Source organism: Sus scrofa, chromosome 9 (assembly GCF_054392235.1).
Source record: "Sus scrofa isolate SSC_HxYL_T2T_F1_AM1 chromosome 9, Sscrofa_HxYL_maternal_Yorkshire_Landrace_v2.0, whole genome shotgun sequence".
NCBI classification, from domain to species: domain Eukaryota; kingdom Metazoa; phylum Chordata; class Mammalia; order Artiodactyla; family Suidae; genus Sus; species Sus scrofa.
In genome coordinates, this window is record NC_139391.1 from 82,605,523 (window position 1) to 82,624,430 (window position 18,908).

General features: G+C 38.6%; 1 protein-coding gene across 8 annotated transcripts in view; it reads left to right on the forward strand.

Moving 5' to 3' along the window:
- Nucleotides 1-18,908, forward strand: part of UMAD1 (UBAP1-MVB12-associated (UMA) domain containing 1) — a 222,536-nt gene that overhangs the window by 23,159 nt on the left and 180,469 nt on the right. The window contains exon 3 of one of the 8 annotated variants that reach the window (XM_084977106.1): nt 2,852-2,938. The exons of the other annotated variants lie outside the window; for them this stretch is intronic. Within the exon in view, the coding sequence (XP_084833232.1) occupies nt 2,935-2,938 (4 nt within the window). The 5' untranslated portion in view covers nt 2,852-2,934. The remainder of the gene's footprint in view (nt 1-2,851; nt 2,939-18,908) is intronic. 8 annotated transcript variants of the gene reach the window in all.

Consider the following 18,908-nt stretch of genomic DNA (forward strand, 5'->3'; position numbering starts at 1 on the left):
GTTATCATATGGTGTTTATCTTTCTCTGTCTGACTTACTGCACTAAGCATAATACTCTTCAGGTCCATCCATGTTGCTGCAAATAGTGAATTTGATTCTTTTTTATGGCTAAATATTTATGGACTCCATATTCTGTTGGGAGTGCGTGTGTGTGTGTAGACACATCCCACATCTTCCACTTGTCTGTTGATGGGCACTTGGGATGTTTCTGTGTCTTGATTATTGTAAAGAGTGCTGCTGTGAACTTTGGGGTGCTTGTATCTTTTCAAATTAGTGTTTTCACTTTTTCCAGATATATACCCAGGAGTGGAATTGTTAGATCATACAGTAGTCAATTTTTAGTTTTTTGAGGTACCTCCCTACTGTTTCCATAGTGGCTGCACCAATTTGCATTTCCTCCAACAGTGTTGAAGTATACTTTTAAATCTACATATATCAAATAGTGTCTCCTAAATGTTAAGATGAGTTTATGTTCTATTAGAAAATTAATATGTACTAGCTATGAAGATTTTAGGGGCTTTAAAAATATTTCTTTCAACCAAATACTATGCTTTTCCCAAGGGGAATTCTGAAAAATAACATTTCCTTCAAGTCATTGTGTCTTTCCCCAAGGAAGAGATTTTCAGTCCTTGGATAGTTCTTCCCAGAAGTTCTCTCCCTCCAGGTTGGTGAAGAGGAACAAAGACCCAGTGTCCCCTTGTGACATGCATCCTGTTCTGGTCTGGATTTCCTCCCACCAAATTCAGCTTCTCTGAGAGGGTTTGCATGAACTTAGAGTGTTTGTTCCTGGCAATGTTTCTCAGGTGTCTCCCCTTCCAGACTCTTCTGTCTTTATCTTGGCCCAGTCAGCCCAGGGTCCGCTGGCCTTGGCAAATGCTCTGTATGGCTTGAGAGGTGGAGGCTGACTCCTTGGATTTACAGGTAATCCTGAATCTTCAGTTTAGGCTCTGCCAGAGCCAAGTTCAGGCCAAGCCTCTGATTCCACACATTCAGACGTATAGACGTATAGGTGGGTCTCTGCCTCTTCAGCCCTTCTCTGTAGGAGCTGGTCTCCCCTGAAGAAGGGACACAACCTTTTACCCCCAAAACCCTCTTCCATTTCTTGGCCTTAGCCTCTGGAAGGCCAGAAGAGAGCTTTTCTCATGACTAATATTTACCGTAGAATATCCCACCTTTTCCATAGTCAAGTTGCGGCAGGCTGTGTATTTCTCTGAATCTGCTTCCTATGGCAATAGCCAGGGTGGTCAGATATTTTCTCTCTGACCACATCCACTCATCTGAGGCAAAGGAGTGGAGCATAGTCTGACCAGGGCTGGTGGTTTTTCTGGGGAGCCTCCCGTCTGGGATAAAGCGGGATGCCATGGACACAGCTGCTTCTCTGGCCCTTCTTTCAGTGTCAGGAATTTGTGCCCTGGCTTCCAAGTTAGAACTGGCTCTGTCAAACCTAACTTCTGTTTCTGAAGCTGTGAGTCAGTGTTGCTTCCCTTTAGTTAGCCCCACTAAAACCTTGAGAGATGCCTCTGGTCTCCTGTGAAGCTCCTGCCTCTGGGAGTTTTGTAGTAAGTTCAGAAATTTGCTTCAGCAAAGCCTGGTTTTCCCAACTCTGTTCTTTATTCCTCATTTTGGAATAACTCTGTGTTCCTAAGACATACGCAGATAACTTTGCTCTTTTCTCTTAATTCATGATTAGAAATGAACATTATTCTCTTTGCTATCAAATAACCATGTAAAAGATGTGACTGTGAGAGCACTTGGAACTTCTACACCTGGACCTCAAGAAGGCTTGATATGTCCTTCTTCACTTCTCTGGCTCTGTGGCCTGTTACTCTGTAGCATTGCAGAGGCAAGTTTTAACCACAAGGGAAAAAGCCCCTGGGGTTGCTCTTTCTAAAATCTCCTCCAGCGCCTGGTAGCTTGAAGAGGTTTCACTGCCTGTCTTAGAAACTAGCCCAGCAGAGGCCCCGCTTCCAGGGTCTTCTGCCTCAGGGGGTGAAGCTTCTATTGTGGAATTTTCTTCTTCTAGGAGAGACTAGCTTAAGACACAGTCTTTTCATGAGCCTCTGAAGACAAACTTCCAAATTTGCTAATCCATGAGGGGATTTCCAGCAGTTAATTCTGCTAAAATGCCTTCATGTACCAGCTGCTCCATCGGATATATCTAAGCTCTAATGGTGCATTTTCTCAAAAGCTAACCTGCTTTATTTGGAGGGAGTTTTCCAGGGCCATATTGGACTGAGCAGGATCAGTGTTGACCCCTGCACATTGCGTCTTGAGGTTGGGCAATCGTGGTGAACCATCACTTCCATCCTGGTCCTAGGATTGCCATTTAATTTCGCATGTGGCTGCTATTACACCCTCATTCAAATGATCCAAGCAAGAGAAGACCCCGAGATGTTGGCTGAGGCCTCTTGGTCCTTCAGCTGCCATGTCTGCTGATGCTTATCTCTGTTTAGTGTCTTTTTTCCCCAGGTGCAAAGCTCCACATTCCTCCACCATTTTCCCATGAAAAATCCTTGTGTATGTACTATTCTGTGAGCTTAGTTACTCTCCTGAAGTTTTTTTTTTTTTTTTTTTTTTTGCTTTTTAGGGTTACACCTGTGGCATATGAAAGTTTCTTGGGCTAGGGGTCAAGTTGGAGCTGGAGCCGCCAGCCTACGCCACAGCCGTGACAATACCAGATCCTTAACCCACTGGGCAAGGCCAGGGATCGAACCCACATCCTCGTGGATACTAGTCGGATTTGTAACCTGCTGAAACATAATGGGAACTCCTACTCTTCTGAAGTTTTGATGCTGTCAATCAGCATCACATCTCAGCTCTCATTTTCCTCTGTCTTCTTTCTTTTCATCAGCTTCACCATGTCCCTTCGTTCTCAGGAGCACCTCAGAGGCCCCCAGTGAAGTGCAGATAGAATGCTGAACTGAGCCAGACCCCATGGGTTTGTACCCTGCTTCACAACTTACTGGAGTTTCCATTACAGGGGAAGTGAAACTTTACCTCTCCCTCTTATGGTTTCTGCCTGCACCCAAGAATTAAATAAACATAAGACAGATTAACAGAAGAAAAGCATACAGATTTTTATATGTACATTAGAGCCTCAAAGCAAAAGGAAGACCCAAAGACATGGCAGAACCTAGGTGCTTATATACCAGGTTGAACAAAGACGCAGTTGTGGAAGAGTAACTGAAATATGTGGACAGAGTATAGGATGATGAGGGTTACTTTGACAGTGTCTAATTGTGAGTTCTCTTGCCCTGACTCCCCATCTCTGGTAGTAAGAATGTTTCTTTCCTCCTGCCATTTTCCTTATGGGCTTTTTCAGCTCCTGCTTTCAGGAAGAAAAGGGAAGGTCAGAGTACCCTTTTTGCACCTGATGTTTTTCAAGACCCTTTAGCACCAAAATAGTCCTTAGGCCAAAGTGGTATATTTTGGGTTGGTATGTCTGTCACCTTTCACCATTTTGGACAGGTTACATAACCTCCTAGTTATCATTTAGCTTATCTAGAAAACAAGCATAATAAGTACCAACCCAATAGGGTTATTGGGGGATTAAATGAATTAGTCTATGTAATATGCTTAGGTCAGTTGTGTGAATGAAGTAGTTTTGTTACATCTCCATCTATAGGGGAGACTTCAAAGTTCCTTCCACTTACATATAGCAGATCTGGAGTTAGGTGTGCTAACTTCAGAGCCTGTCCTTTTAACCACTAAGCTATTCACTGCACTCCTCCCCAACCTGTTTTTTAAAATATAATGTGTCATAAATTTTAAGATGTTAGTGACATTTAAAAAATTTTAAATTATGTTTAGAAGGCAAAAAGCTGAGGTTTTTTTTGTTTTTAATAAAAGAGGGTTGGTTGTATTATTATTTCTAAAGTTTGGTTTGAACTTTGCCCCAAACTTTGCACTATTTAATATTTCAAATATTTTAAAACACTGCAGAAAACTATAATCTCCTTAATGAAGTTGAGGTCAGAAGATGGTATACAGTCAGCCCTCTGTATCCATAGATTCTGTATCTGTGTGTTCAGCCAGCTGCAGATCGAAAATATTTAAAGAAATAAAATCCAGAATGTTCCACAAAAAGCAAAACTTGGATTTGCCATGTGCCCAGCAACTATTTAATGTAGCATTTACATTGTATTAGGTATAAGTAATCTAGAGATGATTTATAATATATGCTAAGATGTGCATAGGTTGTATGCAAACACTGCTCCATTTTATATAAGATACTGGAGAATTCACAGATTTAGGTATGGGGGATGGTCCTGGAACCAATCCTCTGTGCAAACCTAGGGGCTATTGTAGATTGTTTAGTTAGTAAAAAAATCCTTCAACAGTTAAGTCCTTCACTGAATTGACTGATAAAAGTCAGTATAGATAATTAGGAATAGAGTTAGTTATCTTTAAAAATAAGATAATAACCTCCTTTTTAAAAAACTAACTTGTTCTGCTAAGTTACTCTTTTTATCATATGGTTCTGTACTGACATATGTAATAACTACTTCAATCTCAGAGCATTTTGGAAAATATCAGGTAGCTCAAATGGTAGATAGGAAGTGCTTTCACTAGCATGACTCCATACTTTCACACTGTGTGTTTTGGTTATCATGTATCCATATAACTTTCTTTGTCTTCAAGTGCAATAGATACATTGCAGGAAAATGAATGCACCTGAGTGGTTTTGTGTGTTTATTAACTTCTAAATGATACAACTAACTAAAGACCTAGAAAGATTATATTTATAGCAATAATATCTTATCAATATGGATTCTATAGAATTTGTTAGATTATCATCTTATTTGACCTTTATCTTGTGTTTCTAAAAAGTTCGGAGCAAATTATACTATTAAAGGTATAAATTATCTACTTTTTTTCCCTCTTGAGAATACCTTTTCCCCTAGGCAAGCCTTCCTGCTTAACATAAATAGGTTTCAGGTCACAGTTTTAGATGGCATTGCTGAGTTGCTGACACCCCATGACTTGAAATTCAGGGTCCAGGCAGAGCCTAAGCACTTTTATTAATAACAGAAATAATAATTTAAGTTGTTCTGAGTTGCTCGTATACTCTTAGCTCACTTTCGGATGGAAAGCTTTTTCCCTGTAAAGGTTTCCAAGCTTTTAGCCTTTGTAAAATGTTGAGTGTGCTAAATAATCACAAGGAAAAAAAAGTCTAGTTGAAAAACATCCTTTCCCTTGTAACCAGTTCCTATTCACAGTAGAAGGTAATAGCTATCTGTTCATTCAGTAATGAAATTGAAGTAATCCTCTAGGGTGCTCATTTTACACAAAAACAAATTGCAGTTTTCATTTGCATCACTGGGTGGCGATTTTTCTTAGTCTTATACTACTGTTTAAAACCCCAGCAAGCCTGGTACTATTTGTAATTACCAGGGTTTTCTTCTGTTATGACATGTTTAATTGCACTTTTAAGAAGTTATTTTTAAATTGATTACAAATTTCCTACCATTGTATGCAACCTCATAGTTATTTTAAATTAGGAAAAAGGGTAATCTGTTGCCTAGATATTGGGATATAATTCCTTCTAAAACTAAGACAAAGGCATGAATTAGCTTATTATGTTATAGCAAATAAATAAATAAATAAATAAATAAATAAATAAATAAAGGCAACAAAAAAACCCATAGAAAATAAAATAAAAAGGAATGATTTGGAGTGCTGTTGGGTTCACTAATGTTGGTGACTATATACTCAGTATAACTTTGCAGCAGGCAGAATGAAACTAGGCAAACACTATTACAGAGATTAAAGGAATTGGGTTACAGTATAACTGAAATTCATCATGTTTTTCAGAATATGCAGGTGTTTCTTAAAGTAGGGCATAAGAACTTCTAGTTTCCATTAAGCTAATTATTTTGTAAAAGTGATTGAATTTAGAATCAGGTTATTCACAGCAGCTTGGGTTTCATCTTTTAAGTACTGATATTAAAATAAGAATTTTACTCTCACCTTCTGTTTTCCAGTTTAAATGATAAATCTGATTTGGGGAAGTAGTGAGTTATTTTTAAGATTGTCTACTGAATTCCTCATCATTGTAATCATTCAAATCATGTTTACACACTAAAGTTAAACTATCACATTTTTAAATGAAACTTTTTAGGTAATCTCTTCATCTGTACTTTTCCCTCTGTTTAAAAGTAGAAATCTAGGTTGTATAATAAAACTTTACATTCCAAGGAATAAGGGACAGTAAGTTACTGTGATTCTGTCTTGGACTGAAGCCTTTAATTAAAACAACAGTGACAAAAACTAAACGGATTTTCACCATGTGCTTCCTATTTTTACTCCCTGTTCTTACAACAGAAGTATAGCAAATCTTCTTTAAAAAATCGAATGTTTATGGATTAAAAAAGCATCGAACCCTATTAATATCTCTTTACCCATGTATTGTGATATTCAGAAAAACTCAAATTGCAGGGAATTTACTTGGCAGTCTGTGTTTTTGTTCTTGACCTTTCAATTCTAAAGGAAGTGTGTGCCAGGATTTTTCAACTAACTTTATCATGCAGTTGTTTATTTTCCCGTTAAAAAACGTGGAGTCCTGTGTCTAACAGAATTAATAGAATTTTTACGTTTGTTGGTTCTTAATTCTGGTTCACTTATTAATCTTGAGGCACTCAGAGGTGAAACCATTCAGGCCAGGCTGTCCCATGTTGGGTATTCCCCCCTGCCTTGTCTCCTCAAATGTGCAGGGTGAGATGGAGCTTCATGGGGCCGGAGAGAGGTGTCTGCTGGGCAGAGAAGCAGAGCCTAGCCCTCTGTTGCACATAATTAGTTGTGAGAAAGTTGCTGGTTCTTACTGGGACTTAGTAGACTCGTCAAACTCAAATGTAAACTGGGAATCTGTCTCCTAACTCAGTGAATTTAATCCTCTTGCGAATTAGGGGGCACTTCGAAAATCTACTGGTGCTGGGCCCTCATCCCTACGTTCTAATTAGATGGGCCTGGGGTTTGGCCCAGACACTAGTATTTTTTTCAGAGTCCCCCAGAGAGTTCTTCTATGCCTGCAGGTCAGAGAACCACTAGCAGTTCACTCTCTGTAATTTAGTAATTGTACACCATCAAATAACCTGTTAAGATACTTTGCAAAAGACCTCATAAAAATACAAAGTTACAATTTCTCTTCCACTGCAATTGAGTCATAAACAGACAAAAAGCAAATAAAACCACAGAATTTCTGGGTTAAACATACTTCCTTTCAACATTAAGCAGGTAAAGAACAGAAAGCTTCAAAATTCTAAGAAAGGAAATCTGGTTTTTAAAGTAATATTTTGGGGACCTTAAACTTTTTTATTTTGTCTTTTGTCTTTTTAGGGCCGTACCCGTGGCATATGGAGGTTCCTAGGCTAGAGGTCAAATCAGAGCTGTAGCCACCGGCCTATGCCACAGCCACAGCAATACCAGATCCAAGCTGTGGCTGCTACCTATGCCATAGCTCACAGCAGCACTGGATCCTTAACCCACTAAGTGAGGCCAGGGGTCAAACCTGCATCCTTATGGATGCTAGTCATATTCATTTCCACTGAGCAACGATGGGAACTCCTAAACATTTTTTTAATCAGGGAAGCAGTTGGAAAGCATTTTGTTAATTATATAAATATGAATTCCAAGTGGCCTGTCATTCTTTTTGTCCTTAGCCCTAGGGCATCCAGAGTGACTGCAGGTAAAGGTATTTGATAGGTTAACACCTGTAAACTCTTCTGAGCAACTCTGAGGTACTTTTTCTTTGAACTATCAGGCAGTCAAGAGTTGAAGCACAGCTCTTTGAGGGTAATTGACTAGTTTACTTGGTACTGTTTACTGGAGGGCACTTCTTCAGTACAATATCAGCCAGGGGAAAACAATGTTAAGTATGCATGCCATATTCCATAAAGGAGTTTCCTCTAGTATTTCCTCAGAGGCTTTCAGAATGTTTTATCTTCCACATGTGAGACTATTTAACTGAAAAATTGCGATGAATAGCTTTTATATTTTAAAGTTTATTCTTATTTCCTTCTGTTGAGGAAATAAATGGTGACGATGAGACTCTTAAGTAGAACATACAGTGTAAGCCTTGTAATTTGTACTAATAATTCAGATAGGGTTGGAAGCACTGAATATTGCTTTCCTAGTAATCTTAATAATACTGCAGAATTCTTTTATATTTAATTGATTATCTTATTTGGAATCTGTTTTTTCCCACTGAATGCAACCAAAGCATATTATGAGGGTAAGCATTCTTTCTGGGGTCACCCATTATTCTTTACAAATGTGACTTTCTGAAAAATGGGTCTTCCTTTATTGTATCATGATAGAATTATGGTATTACATCAGAATAGCGTTCTCTAATAAACTAAGCTAGCGGGAAACATCTTCAATTAGGGTGATATAGTTTTTTCTCGTTGTAGTAACCACTGACTGAACATTCTTGAGCACTCTTTCTGTCCCCAGCATTCTGTTCCTTATTCAAAATGCTGCAGAGTTTTGGACCTGACCCATCTCTAGCAAAACAGAATCTTTGGACCTATAGCCTGAGAATCAGTGTTTTAAAAAGGCGATACAGGAGATCCTGTCATGGTTCAGTGGTTAACGAATCCGACTAGGAACCATGAGGTTGTGGGTTTGATCCCTGGCCTCGCTCAGTGGGTTAAGGATCTGGTGTTGCTGTGAGCTGTGATGTAGGCTGCAGATGCTGTGGCTGTGATGTAGGTTGCAGATGCTGCTCAGATCCCACGTTGCTGTGGCTGTGGTGTAGGCTGGCAGCTGCAGCTCCGATTAGATCCCTAGCCTGGGAACCTCCATATGCCACAGGTGCGGCCCTAGAAAAGACAAAAAAAAAAAAAAAAAAAAAAAAGGCGATATCAGTGATTGTTCTTCATGCTGATATTTGAGAATCATTGGAATAATTCTTTTATAAGATGTGGTAGGGGAGCAAAACCTTTTCAGGCAGTGAGAGAGACTGTATGAAGTATACAGATTCAGAAGAATCTGGGATATAGTTGGTGCCAGTAAAGTTCTCCTGGAGGGATGGTATAGAAGGGCCACTGATAAGAAACGAGTCTGGAAAGGTGGTTTGCAATGGGTGCAATGGGCCTTGCGAGTCATTCTTTTTCTTTTGCTTTTTAGGGCCCTACCCGCAGCATATGGAAGTTCCCAAGCTAGGGGTTGATTCATAGCTGCAGCTGCTGGCCTTCAGCAGAGCTAGAGCAATGTGGGATCTGAGCTGCGTCTGCAGCCTAACCACAGCTGATGGTAATGCCAGATCCTTAACCCGTTGATCAGGGTCAGGGATTGAACCAGCATCCTCGTGGTTACTAGTCGGGTTTGTTACTGCTGAGCCACAACAGGAGCTCTGGTGTGTCATTCTGAGACCTTACCTTACCCTGTTGGCAGTAATGAACTGTCAGCTACCTGACCATTTTAAAACAGTGCAGTAGCATTTTGGTTTTTATTTTCTTGGAATTTTATTAACAATTTTGAAAATTGAGGGAATTTAATACTTTCATCTAATGGAGAATTTTTTTTTATTTTTATTTTATTTTTTTGCTATTTCTTTGGGCCGCTCCCGTGGCATATGGAGGTTCCCAGGCTAGGGGTCGAATCGGAGCTGTAGCCACCGGCCTACTCCAGAGCCACAGCAACTCGGGATCCGAGCCGCGTCTGCAACCTACACCACAGCTCACGGCAACGCCGGATCGTTAACCCACTGAGCAAGGGTAGGGACCGAACCCGCAACCTCATGGTTCCTAGTCGGATTCGTTAACCACTGCGCCACGATGGGAACTCCTGGAGAATTTTTTTTAATGAAAAAAGTGATTGCAGCATCATCTCTTGAATGTATCCCTAGAAAAGCATGCAGATCTACTCATACTAGATTGACGGGAAATGCCAGAAACAGCAAGCGAGTGAACTCTATGCTGCAAGTCATTCTGTCAGACAACTTAAGGTTCACCTTTTCCACTTCTTTCAGGTTTGGCATGGTATAGGGGCAGAAACTGCTAGTCATCTTTCAATATCTGTTTCTCTTTTTTTCTTAGTTAATAGCATGTTTATTTTTATCATGCCATGTGGCCATTTTGAAATTAGATGGGGAATTTTGATGAGGTTTCTGGCCACTGTGATAGAAGAAATGTTATATGGCAGGCTTTAGGAAAAAAACAAAAACAAACAAAAAAACCTTCAGAACACCACTGCTGTGTACCTGCCCTCCCTTGCGTCTGTCCTATCTCTCCCCTGCCCCTAAGGTTGCTCACCGTGGAATGTGGCTGTGATGCTTTGGCAGAGGACTAGCAGCCATCTTGGACCATGAGGACAGAGTGCATTGTGAGGAAAGTGGAAAAATAAGCCGGGAAGGGTCTGGGACTTTGATGACTGTGGAGTTGCCACAACAGCCCTCTAATGATTTCCTTTCTCTACCTTTGTGTGAGACATGAATAAACTTCTGTTCTCTACAAGCTACTATTTTATTTTATCGTGTGTAGATGAACCAAGCCCTAAGCAATGTAGGTATTGAACTGGAAATCATAATATTTGGATTTTAAACTCCATCATTTTCTTGCTGTGTGATCAGCAAAGCTACGTACCATTTCAGCCTCATTTTCCTTACATATAAAAAGTTAATAGCATTCTGGCTTTCTCATTACATTGTTAGGGAAGATGAATAACAGGGAACTTTAAACATACGTCTTCGTTGACAAAAAGGAGGACAAAGAAGTTTTAATCCACTTGCTAATTTTGATCAATTCAGGGAGATACTTGGGAGAATGATTCTGAGCCAGCCTCTAGGCTCAGCTGGAGGGAACGTTGTGCTGGTTAATGATGTGTGTTGTAGAGGAGGGAATGGTGAGCGCCCTAGGGATGCACATAGAAGCCTTTCCTCCACTGAGACTGGAAGGCCACTGCATGCTTGTGCAATGAGTCCACCCAAAAGTCCATTCGTATCCACTAAAAGCTGAAACGTTTAAAGTGTGCATTGCTAGTGGATCGTTATTAAAGAATTGAGAATTGCTACTACTCTCTCCTTATCTGTTAAGTTAAAAATGGATTCATTCCCTACAATTGGTATTTCCATCAAAAACGGCGTATGAAAGTATATTGTGTGTGTGTGTGTGTGATATTTTTAATAATTATTAGTGTTCTGTGCCCAAAGCCTTACATTATAGTAGTAATGACTTAAAGGAGTCATTGTTCTGAGATTTTTCACTATTCCAAGTCAAATAGCTCAGCTCTAAACTTATGGGACGACCTATTTTTATTTCTGTCATCTATTATTTCCTGATGCACAAGCCAAAAATAGGCTTGGCAGAACCAAAGGAAAACTGTAACCCCCAAATTAGTTTGTTGATGGATTGCTTAAAGGAAATTGATAACTGTGATAACAGGTGATTGTCCCTGTTACTGTCACTGTGTTAGGGGTTCTTTGCCAAGGTAAGTGTAGGAGCCTGAGTGGAGTGATCCTAAAATTCTAGGCAAAATTTTGTATTTGTGTTTTTAGGTGAGAACTTTCTTTGCATTTCATCAGATTCTCAAAGAACTGTGACCCTAAACAGGTTAAATAACCATTTTTTCTAGTCGTGACTATGCATACCAAGACTATGCATAGTCGTGACTATGAGCACTTGGGCTATAGTATGTTAGTATTAGTATTATAGATCTTAGTATGTTAATGTCAGAGGTGCCATAATCATTGTCAGAGGTGCTTACATCCCACTGGCCACCTTTACTAGTTTGGCTTGAGAAAAAAGAATGACTTTTGAGCAGCTAAATAAACATTAGGGAATGATCACTCCTTGGTAGAATCCAGAGCAGAGAGGAGAGATGTCCCTAAGGAGGTTACAGTTGTCATCACAAGGCAGACAAAAATAAAAGTTAAGGATCATTACAAAACAATAACATTGAACACTGAAGGTGAGTGATAGAATGACTTGTCCCTTGAGGGTCCCCGGCAGGTCATCAGTTTGGTATTGTTTCTCTGTCTTATTATGGCGTCTGGGTATTAGTATACTTGCGTACTGTGCTAGTGATGCATTCAGGACTTGGTGCTGCAACTAGTTTTTTTTTTTTTTTTTTTTTTTTTTCATTAAAAAAAACTGAAAAACAGGCAAATGATAACGGATATGTATAGATCCCCAACTTTTTACTTGTTATATGAAACATGTGATCAGTGATTAGTAATGACATTTTGCTCTTGGTTTGCTTCTGCATAGACCTCTCACTGTTCTAACCAGGATATTTTTCTGCTCCCAGGTCCAGGGCCCAGTGTTTCCTTTGGACAGAGGGCCTGGCCTGTTTCACACTGTCTATATCCTGTTACAGTTACATGCCTATGAAATTTTGTCTCTAGAAAGATGTCTTTGATCTCATAGTGTACATTTTCTCCCATCATTTATTTGGGTTCCTTGTAGCCACTCCTATAGCACTGTTTTGTAATGTTATTTAAACTTTTTAATGTTTTACTACTGGAATTGAAACCGTACCAGCGGCTCATCTGCTGTGTGTGCTACATAGTAGTCAGCACACTGACTTCCACAAAGTGTGTCTTCCATCCACAAATTGTTAACTGGTTTTGGAATGACTTCTAAATCATTTACTGTTTGTTTAGAAGACTTGGAAATGTCTCCTGTTAAGTTGTTTTTCCAGTGAAAATACATCTCTTAATTCCTGTCACCCATCACCTGAACTTAAATTATACAAATTTTAGTTATCTATTATTAGTTTTAATGCAAATTGAACTAAGCACTCAGAGCAGATTTGTCTCCCCACATCTTCTCCCCCTTCTTCCACACTTCAGACTATTCACCTTCATCTGCATGATTACAAGTTTCAGGAGATACTAGTTTTCTTCCCAGCCCTGGGAGGCCAGTTCTGATTTTGTCTAAGCCAAATCAGGGTGGCCCATTCCACCTGGCCAGCAGTTAACTTCAAATGGGAACCTTTGACCATTGTAACTGGACATGAGGGAAGGTTGACTGAAAAGCTCATAGGCAGATGCTGAAGGGAGAGTGACCCCTTTCCTGGCTGCTCTTTTGTCTGGCTAAAATGCCTGATGAGGTTACATCCATGGTTGTCATCTTTGCTGAGAGGAGGTGGCCTAAGGCAAAGATAACATGTCAAAGACAGAAGAATGAATTAAAGAAGCAACCTGGTCCATGCTGACACTCCTGAGTGGATATATTTAGTAGCCTGGAAACTGTTGACCTTGGGGCTTCCTGTTCAGTGAGATAAGTTCCTTGGTTAAAGTTTAAGGCAACTTTTAGATAGACTTCTGTTACTTGCAGCTGTAAATGTCTGGACTGATGTTTGACAGGTGTGCTTGTAATGCTGCATCCTCCTGGATAATCCTTTTTCGGTAGAACCCCTTTTGGTAATTAATGTCCAGTCTTCATAGACTATATATATATGTGTGTCTGTGTGTGTGTGTATATAGTTCTTCAACTGATGTATTTATAGACAAAATGTACGTTTGTGTCCGACAATTCAATTGTTAACAAAACAATGTGTAGATGTAGTCTTGAGCAACATTTCAAATGAAATGACTAGGTTGCCAGAGTCATATAGAAACATATTGAAAGGTATGCCTAGTGGCATCAAAAAGGGTGTGTATCTTGGATATTGCTGGTGCCAAGGAGGCGATGTTACTGCTACAAAGCAACAGGTGAACAACCATGTGGATTGTTTAGATCAGGAAAGATATTTAACTTTACTAATGTCATAGTTTGGTATTTATATGTAGGCATTTTACTGTGTTTTAGTTATATTTTAAAAAGTTGTTTGGTGGGTTCAGATTGATATGTAGCGTATAATTTCCCCCATCTAAAGTAATGAGGAATAGGCTCCCTGAGGTGTTTTCCTATGTGTCCAGTTTTCAGGAGTGGATTATTGACATTAGCAGGAGATTCCCATACTAATAGGAACCAGCTATTTTATTGTCAGCAGTCCTGCTAATGATAATATGGTCTTAATATAGATTTCAAGTAACTCATCTATATGACTTACATATCTTCATGCATTGCATATTTAAAAATGTGCCATTTTCAAAAATGCTGAAGGCAATAAATGAAATTATAATTCCTTTTTTTTTAAACATGGAAAATTGGGAGAAAAACTGAAACGTATATATTTCCTTTTATTATCCCAAATTCATAGTTCTAAAGTCTTTTTTTGTTTTTGTTTTTGTTTTTGTTTTTTAAGTTCTCTTGTGGCCTAGCAGTTAAGGATCCATTGTCACTGCTGTGGCTTGGGTCACTGCTGTGATGCAGGTCTGATCCCTAGCCCTGGATTTCTGCATGCCACAGACATGGCCAAAAAACGTCTCTCTCTTTTTTTATGGCCATACCTGCAGCATATGGAAGTTCCCTGGCTGGGGGTTGAATCAGAGCTCCAGCTGCCAGCCTATGCCACAGCCACAGCAACATGGGGTCGGAGCGCGTCTGTGACTTTTGCCACAGCTTGCAGGATTGCCTGATCCTTAACCCTCTGAGTAAGGCCAGGGATTGAACCCGCATCCTCATGGATACTACTTGGATTCGTTTTGACTGAGCCACAAGTGGAATTCCCATTAAATCATTTTTTTAAAGTTTAAAACCAATGTATATTTTTTTACTTGAATTGCACGATAATTATGCTTGATACATCAGGTTATAAAGAAAAGCTTTTAAAGGCAATGATAAAAAATTTCATTAATCTTATTTTTAAATGTTTACTTTTTAAAGTTTAAATTGACCTGTGATTTATAATTTATAACATTCTGCCATTAAAGTGTGGGAGTGACACAGCATGTAATTCTTAGGGCTAATTCTAAACAGCCTCACATGTAAATATTTCTAATTGAGAGTTGTATATTCAGAATAGTTTAAAGTATGTAAATTCTTTTGTTTAAGGAGAGACAGGAAGGTAAATAGAGTATAAAAGCTGCCTTATATAAAATACCAAATTATGGTAAGAACCAATTATAGTAAAAGCATTCCCTTCACAGTGAGCTATAAATGACTTTCTAGCCTGTGAGCATCTTTTTATTGCTAAAGTTGGGTTAAATTTATTACCACAAAAATTCAATTATGATTTCTACCTGTTATGAAAATATGCTAATGCATCCAACTATATTTTCATATTCTCAGTTCAGATATACTTAAATGTTTTCTGTTCCCTAAAGAAGTTCAGTTTCCTTCAGCTCTTTTTAGGTCTCCAAGGTTACAAGATCTTGAAGCCTGTGGAGCTCAGTGTGGTACAAACCTGTATTTCTTGTGTTGCCTGTGCATCTTCCAGGCATTGGGCAGAGGTGTGATATTGCCAGAACTGAATAATGGTGGCCTTTTCACAGTTAGTAGGAAAAAAATAAGCTGATGGAATTTCAAGTATTTAATTCTTAAATTTTTGCTAAATTTGAGAGAGAGCCAACATTATTTTTATAAGCAGGTGTTAGGCAGATAACATGTGTAAATAAGGAACAAAGGGCTTATTAAAGGAATAACTTGGAGAGTTCCCATTGTGGTGCAATGTGATCGGCAGCATCTTGGGAACCTTGGGATGCAGGTTCAATTCCTAGCCCAGCACAGTGGGTAAAGGATCTGGCATTGCCTCAGCTGTGGCTTGGGTCACAGCTGCAGCTTGGTTCTATTTTATAGCCTAGAACAAAATAAATTGAACATTAATGGCAATTTAAACATATAATAACTAAGCATAAAATTTTGTGTAAAATTAGAGTTTGTGTGGTAGAATTTAAAATATCAGTATTTCATCATGTTCTGCAAAGAGTATTTTTGACTTCAAGGAACTTCACCACTCTCACTGTGGGAAGAGATTACATTTTGAAGGAGGATGTGGGAACTTTGCTGCTGTTTTTCTTTCTCATCTTAAACAGTTTGTATCACTTTATTGGAGCACAGATTCCTCATCTAGGAAATGAGAAAGTCAATTAGATTTTTAATTTTATTAAAAATATTTAAATATTTTTATTTTTAATGGCTTATCATTTTAGTGATACCGTTTAGGTTCTGTGTATTTAAAGAGATGGACATATACCTCAATTTATTCTAATCTCTGTTGGAATAAATTAATGGCACTAAAGTGTTTTCTGATACATTGAGTTCTTTTTCAGGAGGGCAAGAAATCAGCCCATCAGCTCACAAACAAAAGCCAATATGAAATTTTTTTTTTGTTCAAATTTTATGTGGCTAGTAGTCCCAATTTAGCCCTTATTAATCTTTTATTAAAAGAGCCCTAAAAACAGAAGGAAAATTTTATAGCCATACCACAATTTAAGGGTGACAGCTTAATGCCAGAATCTGGGATGCAGTGAGATTGAGAAAAAACTAGCTAATCTTTCACACATGTTACAATATGTTGAGACCTACATCTTAGGAACACAGAACTTGGCAGTTATTCCACTATATTCTTAGGATTCTGTTCTGTGAAGGAGGCCAAGGACTTTGTTCCTTCTTTCTTCCCCTTTTTTTGTCTTTTTTAGGGCCGCACTTGTGGCATATGGAGGTTCCCAGGCTAGGGGTCAAATTGGAGCTATGGCTGCTGGCCTAAGCCACAGCAACACCAGATCCTTAACCCACTGAGCGAGGCCAGGGATCAAACCAGCAACCTCATGGTTTCTTGTCCGATTCATTTCTGCTGCACCTCTGTGGGAACTCCACTTTGTTCCTCATTTCTGTACTTCCCTCAAACACATCACCATCTTTCTTCATTTCAAAAAACAGCTGGTCTGTAAGTAGAGGAGGCATTGTGGTGATAGGGGGCAATTGGGGTATAGTTTTCATCAGTAAAACAATGTAGACAGAAATAGAGATAAAATTGGGGTTAGTGGAAGTGATGTTGAAAATTTTAAGTTTTTAAATTTACTCTTAAAGATCGGGAGGTATCAGTAGGAGGAAAAATACCTTCCAAGAGAGAAGAGTTACACTGGATGAAAGCCTAGGAAAAACATGCAAATGGATTGAGTGCTGTGTGTACCAGCCTGCCTCCATCTGGAAGGAACTTATATTCGCACAATCTTTCTGGAAGACAATTTGGCAATATGTATCAGGAGCTTTAAAGAAGTAGATCCTCTTTGCCCTAGAAATTCCGCTTTTAATAATTTATCATCAAAATGTAAACAAATGCAGTTAATAAGATGGTATGTTTAGCATAAAGCTTTTTGCTATGTACATTTTATGTGCCTTAAAAAAATCTTCGGGAGGAAAAGCATTTATTTGCATATGGACCTTATGATTACAGGTGATTTAGTTTTTTCTTTTTTTGACTACTTATAGTTACCTAATTTGACTACTTATATTTACTGCCACAAACTTATGTTACTTGTATAGCCTCAAAGTCAGAAAGAACCCTGAAGATATATATCCCTAAATCCTTGATTCTCTTATGAAAACTGAAGTTCTCCCAAAAGCAGAAGTGCATTTTACATTTGTTATTGAAATCTCATTGTGCTTCCCATTTCCAGTTCACCAAAAGTGGTCAAGTAAATAAATTTAGTTTCTCTTAAAATATTTTTATTATCATAAATGTTATTTTGGTAGATTTAAGGCCAGAGCATAGTATTATCTTAAACTTTTCATTTGTTTTTCAGTAACTTAAAAATTTATAGCATTTGTTAGAGGAAAAATGTGTGGGAAAAAGGCATTCACTAACTTGGTATTTGAGTTTCTCTCTCCTGTTTTCCTTGATGTTGGCAATGCTTTTATTCCCTAAATACCATTATGAAACCAGCACTTTCAGTGTATCAGAACGCATCCTTTATTTTTTTTATTGTAAATGATTTTTGTTTTTTTCCCATTATAGCTGGTTTACAGTGTTCTGTCAATTTTCCACTGTACGGCAAGGTGACCCAGTCACAAATACATATATACATTCTTTTTCTCACATTATCCTCCATCATGCTCCATCATAAGTGACTAGATAGAGTTCCCAGTGCTATACAGCAGGATCTCATTTCTTATCCATTCCAAAGGCAATAATTAATAGATATAGAATGCATCCATTAAACATTAAGGTCAATGTTAAAGTGAATTTCACTGTATGTTAAAAATCATTTATGTAAACCATATCATTTTCAGTGAATTACACAAATGTGTACCCTGTTTAATTTTGTATAGTTTACTCCTTGGCAATTTTAATAATATTAATGTGAAATTTTATATTCTTTTTCATAAATTATTTTCACGATGTACGTCTGGAATTTGAAGTTTAAGCTTTTTAACCTCTAATCCTACCATGACTGTATATGACAATTTTTCCTTTCCAGTGGGTTTTTGTATTAATTGTTTAGTTAATGAAGTTAAAGTCACATGTTGTTTTTCAATTGTTAAAAAGAGGGTCCTTCTCTCTGAGGTATAGGTTCACTTTTTTTTTTCTTTTTAGGGCTACGCTTGTGGCATATGGAAGTTCCAGGCTCGGGGTTGAATCATAGCTGCAGCTGTGGGCCTTTGCCACAGCCAAAGCAGTGCCAGATCTGAGCTGCATCTGTGAACTACACCACAGCTTGTGGCAACACTGGATCCTTAACCCAGTGAGCGAGGCCAGGGATCGAACCCATATTCTCTGGATACTAGTCAGGTTCTTAACCTGCTGAGCCACAGTGGGAACTCCAAGATAACTTTTTAAAATTGTCATTATCGTCAGGTGATTTGGAATGTCTGCTAATGATTCGTTGACTGAAAGCAACTGGATTTTTTAATTTAACTTGAGTTGTTAACCATTTGTAGCAAATATATAAGAAACTTCCATTAAAAAAGAAACAAACTTTGCTTAATGGGTCAGGGATCTGGCATTGCTGTCAGGTGTGGTGTGGCTTGAAGACACGTCTTGGATCTGGCATTGCTGTGGCTGTGGCCTAGGCCAGCAGCTTTTGCTTGGATTCAACCCCTAGCCTGGGAACTTCCATATGCCGCAGGTGTGGGCCTAAA